The following is a 12,191-nucleotide window of genomic DNA, read 5'->3' as shown; positions in this document are numbered from 1 at the left end:
ATGATATTGTCCTTATTACAGAACACTTAATGAACAAGCAGATGACTTGATACTTTTCATGCTTTAGAAATCTTTTTAAATGTCTACTAATATATAACAATCAGATACACACAAAAAAAGACGTTCAGATTCTATTCTGCATAAAGTGCTGTAAAAGTGGTCCTGGATTGTTGACAAAGGAAATGAACTCTTTAATTCTCTCTGTTTACATCCTCAACAATCCTTAGGACCGAGGAAGGTGGTCACCCCATCAATCAATATTTACTTGAAAGTAGTTAATAATTAAATATTTAATTGAAGCCACTTATAAATTAAATATCAAAGGAATTAAATGGAGCACCTCAGAAGATAAATTCAGTTAAGGGTAATTTTTGTCTACGAAAACATATACTGAGAAGATTAGAAACAATGGTGCAGACCTAGTGTCATGGGAAATGAAGGATGCAAAGAATAAATCTCCCCCTCCTGTCCAACAGCCTCCTCAAATTGACTTTTCCATTTTCTGCTCTGTGACCTGTCATTCTACCATTTCTGGCTTATTTCTGTAATAGGAAGTAGTATTTCTCTGTACTGGGCAACTGATATGAAATGAAGGGTGTTGCACACTGTTGCTGACATAGGCCCCAAAGAATAATTTCAAAGGTTTATGTAGGATAAATCTGAGGCTTTATACAGTATTTAACTTCATTACTCCAGATTTTCTGCTTTTGTGCTTCACTCACTTAAATCACATCTCTAAAAGCAAGGAACATGCTTTAATCACTTTTTATTTTTTATCTTTTGTTGTAGCTAAGTCTACTTGAATTTGTCTGCTACCTGTTTTCCAATTCAGTGAATTATGATTTATCCTTTATCAGAATGCTTAAAAAATGTTATCACCTTGATATGCAGTTTTTAATGCAAAAACTGAAGGAATGTTCCAAAAGAGTCAGTGAGACGTCGAGGGGCTTCTAGGGGCTGTGGGTCAGTAGGAGAGAGAAAGACTAGGTGGAAATTTTTATCAACAAGATGAAAGAAAATTAAACTTAGAATGAAGGCTATGACTGGTGAAAGCATTAAAAAAGTTACAGACAAAAGGGGGATAACATGAATAAGAAAACAAAGGATATTCCTAAGTTACATAATTGGGGTTCAGAAAATGGTACAAACTAGCTGAAAATCATGCTTTCAGGGGAGAAAATTGGCTCTTAATATATACCAACCAATAACAAAAAACATGTGCTTTAATGCATGTTCTTTGAAAATATATTTAGATGTGAAAAGATACTTTTTATGGCTTCTTCTTTTGCTTTTTAAAAATTTATTCATCCAGTTTTACCAAACTGCACTGTAATGAAAGGGCCTTAATTTTTTTTTCCCAAAGACAATGACAAATAATTTGAAACTTTATTTCAACTTCAGGTATATCTGAGTTTCAAGTGTACTCTATAAATCGAGGTCCAAAGGTTAATACAAGAGAAATATGAACATATGCTTGACAAGGACATGACAGGAAGAACTGCCAAGGGATGAAGGGGATCTAAGGAATTCGGCAGAAGCAGCAGCGTGATGCTCCGTGGCTGAGAAGGATGCTTGAGAACAGTTGTCACTCTCTCGGGGGCTGCAGGACATGCTCTCTTTCCACGCTGAGTGGAAATCACTAAGCTCCTGATACCTTTATACCTAACCAGCAGGTGGATGACAGCACCCCACATTTCCTACCGAATAACTGCCCAAGACATCCAAAGCAAATAGAGAGCCCCTTCCTTTTTGAGGGTAGAGAGAGACTGGAGACAGACTAAGGAATTTCATTCCAGTAAGTATTTCTCTTCCGCAATCTTCTACAATAACTCAATTAACTGAGTTAACCATCAAAATCGTGCTATCAGAAGAAAGTGTTCCGTTCATCAGCAGCTTCATCTGCACCCTCCTCCATCGCAGAGCACTTCTGAAAATATGCTAATAAGAGAGACAAGGCCGATACTAGGCAGTGACATCAAGACCAACGTATCTTAAAAATGAACACATTGGTGGTATTGCTTTGGTCGCTTGCCTGCTGCCTCCCATGTTAGTTAACTGATGAACGGCTAAGAAAACAAGCCATCTTTGCCTAATGCTCTTCTTTCAAACTTCAAGAAATACTTATTTTCTAAATGACACAAAGCATGGGAATATACATACCACTGGGCCAGGGTCTCCTTTTGGACCCTATGAGAAAAACATGGGAAATCATTTTTAAAGCAACAAGGGAAGCAAAATTATAGAATTTAAAGCACTTTAATTCAATTTGCTTGAAGACAAATACAACGTATTTGCAAGCTTTATTTTGCTACAGTTTGGATTTAGAGAATAAGATGATGACGAGACATAACTTGATGGAACCCCATGACAGGAACTGCTGGGATGTGCAGAAAGGGATACCACCATGCAGAACGCTATTTTTCATGATTTGGGCTGGGCACACTTTCTCCATTTTATTATAATTTGCTGCCATTTATTTCCTACTGCAGAAGATCTTGGTTATAGTCATACCATGTACTTTTTCAGTGAACTTAGGAGCACTTATTTATTTATTTAGGCTGTTCTGCTAAAGAATGCTTAGTGATAAAAAACTGTACTCACAGGGGGGCCAGGGGGGCCTGGAAAACTGGGAACAGTCACACCTCCCTTCAAACGAAAAAAAAAAAAGAAAAATGTGAGAAATATTTATAGCAACTTATCACAGGAATATAATTTCATATAATTACCAAAGCAAATACCTGGATTTTATACAAACTGCTCATTCCATTTCCTTCATTGAATGGTACACCCTTTGGAAAGAGAGGAGATAGAGAATTATTCTTTTTTACGTTAATAGTCTCTCCACCTTTTATCCTTTTACCAGATGGTATTTCTCCTAGTTTATTTTAAAATGGGAGTTTGATACTACAAGTGAAATAAAACAATGTATCCGTTTTGGGCTTTTCTAAAGCAAGTGTAGGGGGGAAAATGACCAGGAGTTTGAGCTATACCTGCAGCCCAGAGAGACTTTCAGGGGAGGTGTGATGAATGTTCGTGTTTGACAGATGAGACACTAATGCATTCAGAGGAAAACACTATTTGCTCATTAAAATTCAGTTTCTGAATCGCCGATTTATGCTAACTGTTTATAGCCCGCTGACCTGCAGGCAATAACACAGTGGTGCTGATGAAGATGTGAATAGGGAGCAATTTGGCCACTGAAAAGTAATTTTTTTCTACAGTCCCTTTACACTAAATAGAAAATTAAAGTAAATGGGGAAAATGATGTTGCTCACAGCCCTGTGTGGATGTTTCCACACAAACATATTCTTTAGAACAACAGGGAATAAAACTTCCTAATAAAATGGACCTGTGAGTGGAAAGTTCCAGAATAACTAACACTTAAAGAGAATAAATTCAACAATCTTTAAAGAACCCTACATTTTGGCATTCGGGAAAAATTTCCAGACAAAAATTTTGGCTGGGATCTTTTACCCTTTTAAGAAGTTCCTATAGAATCAATAATCTGCATTTTTCCTTTTTTGGGATCACCACACTTCAGTTGCAAAACTGAGGAAGCCATCATTTCACTGTTTTCGGGTGATGGTGGCCAGTGGTGCTCAGTGAACAGGATGGGAGGGAAAATACTCCATTCACTTATTCCTTTATTATTTCACTCACTCACTTGGCAACTGGCGAATGTTTACTGTATTTTAGTGTGCTGAGTCCTAAAGAGATGAATATTTTTGTCTGAGATTTCTAGATAGTGTATGTCATAAAAAGACAATATGTAATCTATTTTGAAGAGTGAATAGTTTTGAAAAATTCAGGGGGAGGAGGAATATTTCTTAACCCAGTGTAAAAGATAAGCCCTTTTGTGAACACATGCTATATGTTGCTTGTTGTGTCCACTGGAGAGAGAGTGACTTTTGGGATTTGAGCCCCACATACTTTCTGTCCTGCTCCTCTGTCAAGGGAACAGGCAAGTAAACAAATGAAGAACAGGTTTAGGAAGACAGAGTGCAAATCTGTTTATATGTATGAAATGGGCGACTCCAGGCAGGATAATTATATATCTTTGCCGTCTTCAGAAAGTCATAGACTAATTCTGCCCTTTCTCAGGTGAATTTGGTTTCTTCAAGTATTCCTATGAGGTAGAATGGAAAAGAGCATTCAGCCTAGACCAAAGCTCTGCTGTGATTTGAGCGTGGCGCCACATGAGGGCAGACTTGCTACAGAGAGCGGTACTCTCCTCGCTGCAGCCCTGACAAAGTGCACATCTGTATCAATCGCAAGCATAAGAACATTGATGGCTCCTGTACCTTTTATTCACTAGGTGCTAGATAAATAGAATTTCTCCACATCTCAGACATCATGGGTGCTAATGAACACATGTAGCCTACCATCACATTCTGTACCAACCCACATCGCCAGAAGGGAGCTCTTTTTAAAGCCCCTCTTTTCTGTAACTGGGGCTCACTGAGGTCACATGGCTTTCCCAGGGTCCCCCAGGCAGGACGTGGGGAATTGGGGCACACACTCAGGTCTCCTGAGTCCGGAGGAAGGAGGCCTATAGTATGCAAATCTGAGTAGTTCATATTGGGGCTGCACTAAAGGGGAAAACTCAGGTCTCCCCAAAGCTGCGTTGGCTATCATTAAAAGGTACCCATAAAAATCAGACACCTTTTATCCTGCAAGCATTGAAAGGTTGTCTGATCTCTGAGTTATAGAAGTCTCAAACTGACACATGAATTTAAGTTTTAAAACTGGAGAAACTCACTGGTGGTCCAGGTGGTCCAGGTCTCCCAGGGGGTCCCTCACTGCCCTGCATGGAATGTAGAGACCAAAAATCAATGGTTTGCCCATTTTGACACAAAGTTTATGAAACAGATTGTGCTTGCTCAGAGAGCTGTACTCTGAAATCAATATGATTTTGCTTCAACCTTGCAAAGTCTTATTCAGCTGGGCTTTCCCTTTCACCTGGGAAAATACGTTTCTAGACTACAGGAAAGGTAAATGCCTTTTCCATACCCATTCAGATTCCCACTGGGAGAGCCCCAGGGATGAAGCTTAGTTTCCGATGGAGCCAGACAACCTGGCTGTTCCTGTTCTGGAGTTCAAGTGCAGCTGAGGAAACTCCATTCATATGGGGGTGTAGAGAGGCATTCCTGCAAGCAGTGGCAGGCTTGGGGACTGGGCTTTCTGGGTCATCCCCTCACTTTCAGCCTCCACTCCACCACCTTCTTCTTTTGGGACCCAAAGGCCATCCACATAATTCGACTAAAGGAGAAAAATCACACCCTGTGTTGTGTCTGCAGGAGGAGAAAGTTTTTTCACTCCCTAAGGTTCTACTGGACTTTGTAACCAAGTCAGGTACACCCCGTTGAACAGCAGTGACTGTGGTACAACACTGTTTAAGGGAAATGTTCTGTACAGTTTAAACAGCCTCAGATATTCTGCTGGCAGGAGAAGCAGCCTGAAAATGGAATTGTGAAAAATGAATTCAAGTTGAAACTTGAAAAATGGATTTCACTTTTATTTTTATAAAACATACAATGCTTATCGATCCATACTAAGCAAAGCTATTATAGTCCCTTTGGTGCCTTTAACCAGTGTTTCCTGGAACTGTGGTTTTCTTTTAGGATAAGAGCCTCATAAAACCTGTAAGTTCCTTCATGTCAGGGCAATGGCAAGAAATGGTTAATTAAAAAAGAATCCAGACAGTAAGATTCCTACTTACAATGCCCCCAAATTTCGAGGGATTTAAGTCCGTTTCCATGAATTTGATGAAGGAATTCATTCCAATCGGCCCATGTTTTTTTTTTTTTTCGATAACCAAAGAAAGTATCATAAAAACTGTTTCTATCTTTATCAATGAAAAGAAACTGTAAAGTTTTTATTGCAATGGATCTGCCTGAGAATGAGTGACAACAAGTATATTGTATTTTTCCCAAACTGCTTTGATGGTGGCTATCTCTCTAAGACATGTCATATTCTGCTGACTGCTGGCAGTGTCCTTCAGAGAATTATGTCATAGTTCTCATGAACTAGGAGAGGACAACAAACAAGGAAAAATATGTGCCTACTGAAAAGACTCTTTTTTTCCTGGCACAATTAAAAGTCATATTTTCATTCTCGGTTGTGCCCCAAAGCTCATCTCAGTGTGGAATTCCCATTAACTTCAAAAGGCAAATCTCTGACTGAATAATTTCCATAGAGAACAGAGGAAAAAAGGCTGGTGGGATTGGGCAAGTGTCTTGGGAATACTCTCAGAAAAAAATGTGCAGAGACTATCTAAAATAAGCACATGGCTCCTTTCAATTTTTTTTTTTTCTTGGAATCCCTTTGCTTCTTGATGCCATTATGCCCCATTTTGGTCATTTTGGGGTAGACGCCACTTGAGTTGCTTATAGGGATTCTTGATGCTTACTTCCCAAATCTGAATACCTAGTCGTATTCACTCCTTGGCTGGCTGTGTCTAGGCTCACACTGTGGGGCCAATTTAGACCTAAATTGGGTCAACATATGAAGCCCTGGGGTTGTCCTGCCTGAGATTCCTCTGTTGCTGGTCTTCCCTTCAGACCATAGCAGCCCATTTGTCCAATCAACCGGACTCCACAGGAAATAAGTGTCCTAATTCCTTAGTGAATTTCCCCTATGACCCTTAAAGGACAGAACTTCTAGACTTTCTCAGCAAGCTGTCTGAAGCCTTGGCACCTGTGGCTGGAACTCCCTGCTACAAACCATGGTACCCGCACCTCTTCAGGAAGCTACCTCCACTCCATGCTTCCACATAACTAGATGCCCAGGACCTTGAATCCAGTTTGGACTTTTACTATATGACACCAGTATTCTAATCATCCTTTTCCCTAGGAACCTGTATTCAGACCAGATTTTGTACCTGTGTCTTTCCAAGTCCATTACCAGAATAGCTATTCCCTGACGTTATTCCTACTTTCAGGCTTTGCCTGATTTTATGGATGTGTTAAAGTTCTCACCTTGCCATCCCCCAAGCCCCAATTCAGAGAGTAAGTGAGGCATTTCCTCTGTACCTTGTCACCCTTTGCTCCCGTGGGACCGGGATGTCCAGTTCTTCCCAAAAAGCCCTGTAAAATACAAAACAAAGTGTGTTACAAAAAAACAACTAAATGGCCAAAGGCATTGGAAGTTGGTTGCTAAAACTGATATATTTTGAAGGTCATTTGATCCTAATTAAATCAGTCCTACAAGCTTATATTTCTTCAGGCTGATACAGCAGCTGTACCCGGCTGATAAGCCCTTGCAAGGGTAAAATTTGTATTTGTGGCCGCTTTTTCACCTTGGCCAACCACATTTAATGACCTTAATTGGAACCTTTTGATACATTTAAGAATTTAGCCTTGCTGTTTAAATGGCAATTTACATAACATTATGCCTTCCTAAATGAGCTATAATTTTGGTAGTGATCAACATTCTAAATACTTCAAGAGGCGGCAGAATTAACAATGTGCATATTAAGTTACACGATCTGTATTTTACCAATGGAAAATAAAATTTAATTTTAATTCTTCTTTGAGAATGAATTAGCTATGATTTCTATAATTTCTATGGTTCGTTTCACAACTCTTCTCTCCACTTTTAATTTTAATGTACAATTTAAAGCCAGGTTTGTTCTACATAACTGTGTTGAAGGCATAAATGATAAAATTTTAATTAAGGTGAATCTATACTTTAAAACACAAAGGAACATGACCACATGCCTACTTGTGAGGTAAAATACCATTTGCATAGGAACTCACAAGAATCGCTGGAGAAGATGAGACTTGCATAGGGTTGCTAGAGTTAGCAAATAAAAATATGATATTTGGGACAAACTTATGCTAAAACCATTTATTTATGTGAAATTCAAATTTAATTGCATGTCTTATAATTTAACCCACCACCCTAGACTTGACAGCCCCACGTTAGTGACAGGTTGGATTTAACACCTAAGAGAGGAAAAAAGATTGTTTCAGGGAAACAGTATAACCAAAGACACAAAGATCACAAAGTTGTGTTTGAGGGACAGTGAAAAAAAGATGTGCTAATTAAAGTAGAAGGTATTTTAATGGATAAATAGGAATAAAAATAAATCGAAGATGATAATCCTTAGCCCACTTTTCCCCTTTAAATAAATGTATTCTTAGTTTATGGTACTTAAGAGTGCAAGGGTGTAACCATCTGAATATCTCTTCCAAAGGTTAATGCCAAAAAAGTGTAACTGAAAAACAGAATGCTCCTTTACATCTAACTTCTATTCAAATAGACTGCTTTCTGGTCTGGTAGAATCTTGATGACAAGTCTCCATGACCCTGAGGAGGCTTAAAGTGATACTAAATGAAAATCTGAGACATAAGATGCTACTTTTTTAGGCAAGAGCTGGAAAATCTACAGGTAGAGGCAGAGAACAAGAGGCAATGTGGAATTTAGTTCACCCAGCATCATCCCAGCAGATATGAAGCGTGAGTGGAAGAGCTTTAGCAAATACTCACAGGGGGTCCAGTGGGGCCTGGGGCACCTGGAAGGCCTGGAATTCCTTGAAGGCCCTAGAAGAAGCAGTTCCTATCGTAAGTCTGTTACATAGTTAGAAACAAGGCATTCTAGTTGATCAACTATTTTGACTATTGAAATCCAACATCTGTGTTGGCTGGAAAACATATATATGACATACAAATGCCCATTTTCAAAGAGTAAGTGTGATGAGCTAAAATGCTATGACAGCGTCTGCAACAAATATAATTTAATGCATTTGTTGATTCCTGGAGCGTTTCTGAGCTCACAGAGCCACCCCGTCAACAAGGGCACCACTGAGCATCTGGCACTGCTAATGCACGGACATACCCATTTCAAACTGGCAGAATGCCATCAAAGAAATACATGGTTACACCAATGTAATTTCCCACCAATGTGGGAAAATAGAATATGTTTTATGATACAATATTTAGTTTAGCTGAACGGTTCATTATAAGAAGAAATTTGGCTCATCAGTGAATTTAAATTTAGAATCCTTTAGTGGCTTAAGCATAAAAGTGAATGAATATCTCCTCCTCCTTTTTCTTGGGTTTGTAGAATAATGCTAATTATCCTGGATTGGGTTTAAGATACTGATATATTCATATATTCAAGGAAGAACTGGCAAGATTAACTGGTGTCTTGTGTAATTAATTTTGTTCTTTTACCAAGTCTGTCAACAACAGAATATTAGTTAAATAAGTTACATAAAAGAATATAAAATATTTTGCAACTATTAAAATCATGTTTCAGCCAACATAGAAAACTGACAGTTACAAATTGTTTAGAGTAATGTTTAAATTATTAGAAATTACCAATGCACTTCATAAAAGATGAGAATGATAGAGGTGCAAAGTATCAAATCTGGAAACTTTGATGTCAGATGTGTTTCAGAATTCTGAATTTTCTGATTTTTTATAAAAATAACAGTGCTCACACTAGATATTACAGAACACTCCCAGTGGTGCCTGGGGCAGGACCCTCTAATAAACACACAAATATTTCTGTAGCAAAACGTGATACTCTTATCATGTGGGATAAATAGATCCATATGATTTCAGGTCAGATTCTGCTGCCAAAAGAATTTCCTGCAAATTTGAGAAAAATGTCCAGGGTTTTCAGAGGCTTCTGAGCTTTGGCATTATAGATGAGGGGTGTGAATCATAATATTACTATTACCAATAGTCCTCCCTTAGCAGTACAAATAGGGATAGCTTTTACCTTTTTAGTACTTTTGTGTATTTCCCAAATTTTTGTAATAGACTCAGATGGGTTCTATAATTAGAAATATTATACTTGTAAACGCTCCTGCTATTTCAGATGGCCGTATGATGTGTCAAGGTCTAGAATGAATGATTCCGCTCTTTCAGGTTCTAATTTTCTTTATTGAGCATTGTTTAATATTACCAAACCATTCACTGTTATAACAAAGTTCCTCTGCCTTTTACTGTAATGAAATATGCGTTTTTAGACACATTATAAATATTAGGTGGAGTGACCATGGTAAACATACTGCATGTTTACTTATGAGAATTCTATAGGACCAAGGTTCTCTCGAATCAAGGTTCTTTGCATCGGTGTGATCAAGGACCAAGCTCTGCCGGACCTGTCCATCTCATGCCAAATGGGATCGTATGTTACTTCAGGTTTTCTCATGTGATATGATGTGAAGAAACACTGAAGAGAATCTCCTCGAACATGCTAAAACGCCTCATGAAATAAGAGCTTTGGGCAAAATCTTATGTATGCTTGTGTTAAAGAATATGGACATGGTCTTTCTTCAGGATGATATAATCCTCACTGACAATGCTGTGTGCGTGCACGTGTGTGCGTGTGCGTGCACATGTGTGTATGTGTGCACACATGTGTGGCTGGCAAACACTGGTATGTTGCATTGTCTCTTTTTAATCCCTTACCCTTAACTTATTTATGGGTTTAAAAATTGAAAGGAAACAAATTTCCTTTGCAAATGGTACCTCTAAAGGTCTGGAGATTATAAATGCCATACCACAAATTGCTTTATCTCAAAATATCCACATTTCCATAAAATTCTCTCTATATGTACATGTATAAGATATAGGTGTACATATGTATTCTTTTTTTTTATTTTTTGCTACTTTTAGTTTCATTCCTGTGTCAGTCTAGAGATGCTGAGTGTGTCTTTAGGTAGTTTAATTTATAAGCTTGGGAATCATTAACCTTTGATGACCACATTAAACTTTAAAATAAACCTTGGTCCATAAATAAAAAAAAATCATTCTCAGCAGTCTTTCTCTGAACAAGCTGAAATTTTGTAGTAAGGGTAAAACTTACTATGGATGCGTAAAGGGCAATAAGATAATTTTAGAAGACAAGATGGTCATTAAAGAAGACAAATACATATTAAAGAGTAGGACAGTCAATTTAGCATATAGTGCCAAACTAAAATACAAAATAGAATTTATTGCATGGATATTCAAGGATCATTAGAGCTAAGTTCTTTCTCTGAACTGGTATTTTGGTTTTGCAAGTCCTAGCTCAGTTGCTACCAAAGAATATTTATTTTTCCATTGCTACAATTTATGGTTGACAGTATTTTTCATGGCCTATTTATCAATTATTACCCTGAAATATTATAGGAACATCTTCCTTCCAAGCAAGAATTCACTATGTGAGAGGTAAGTGTGCTCTATTAGTGTCTTATAAGTTGCTACTTTGATTTGTGAAACACCTGCAAAAAATGTAGAGGATAATGTCACTTTTCTCAGAGCAATGATCAAATAGGCAGCTCCTCTAAGTTCCCAAACAGATTAAAATGAAGAAATAATAATTAGAAGTCCTCAAAGAGATGGAGTGTCCCTCTGTATCTTTCCCACTAAGATTAGAACAGATATCTGAGATTTTGTACAACTAGATATTATATACATATTAAAATAGTATAGTTTACTGGCCAGTTGGAAATGTACATGTTCTCGGTCAAAGTTTTATTCACCTAAACAAGTCAATAAATTATAATTTCAGTTAGTATCTGAGTCCAAGTAGATACTACTCATTGATTCTACCCAAGTAGATGATATTCATCACTCCCTATCGGTCTGAGTTATTCTGAGATCAGATGAGATCGGGCGTGTTCCGGGTGGTATGGCCGTAGACTCTGTCTGAGTTATTATGCTTTCTCAGCCTGATTCATATAATTCATGTGATGTGAAGAAATAACTGAAAAGAATCTCTTTCTTTTTATTTATTTATTTATTTATTTATTTATTTATTTATTTATTTGACAGAGAGAGATCACAAGCAGGCAGAGAGACAGGCAGAGAGAGAGAGGAGGAAGCAGGCTCCCTGCTGAGCAGAGAGCTCGATGCGGGACTCGATCCCAGGACCCTGAGATCATGTCCTGAGCCGAAGGCAGAGGCTTAACCCACTGAGCCACCCAGGCGCCCCAAGAATCTCTTTCTGAAATTGCTACATATAATAATTAATATAATAAAAATTTCCCATATAATAAGAGTCTCATGCAAAATTTTGTGTGTTCTCTGTTAAAGAATCTAAAAGGTATACAGTAGTTTGTCTTTCCCTGGTTTCAGTTACCCACAGTTGATTGCTGTTTGGAAACCATGAACCTCCCTCTGACTTATCTCCAGAAGGTCAATGGCAGCCTAACACCATGTCAAAATGCCTACATCATTCCCCTTACTTAACCA

General features: G+C 38.0%; 1 protein-coding gene across 1 annotated transcript in view; it reads right to left on the bottom strand.

Moving 5' to 3' along the window:
- The window catches only part of COL19A1 (collagen type XIX alpha 1 chain), a 314,993-nt gene that overhangs the window by 36,877 nt on the left and 265,925 nt on the right, over window positions 1-12,191 (bottom strand). Inside the window, exons 34-39 of the mRNA XM_046006085.1 lie at window positions 8,490-8,543; window positions 7,032-7,085; window positions 4,760-4,804; window positions 2,739-2,789; window positions 2,602-2,646; window positions 2,161-2,187 (exon numbers count right to left, since the gene is read on the bottom strand). Coding sequence (XP_045862041.1) covers window positions 2,161-2,187; window positions 2,602-2,646; window positions 2,739-2,789; window positions 4,760-4,804; window positions 7,032-7,085; window positions 8,490-8,543 — 276 coding nt within the window. The remainder of the gene's footprint in view (window positions 1-2,160; window positions 2,188-2,601; window positions 2,647-2,738; window positions 2,790-4,759; window positions 4,805-7,031; window positions 7,086-8,489; window positions 8,544-12,191) is intronic.

Source organism: Meles meles, chromosome 5, assembly GCF_922984935.1.
Source record: "Meles meles chromosome 5, mMelMel3.1 paternal haplotype, whole genome shotgun sequence".
Lineage (NCBI taxonomy): Eukaryota > Metazoa > Chordata > Mammalia > Carnivora > Mustelidae > Meles > Meles meles.
This window is presented reverse-complemented; position numbering and strand designations above follow the sequence as displayed.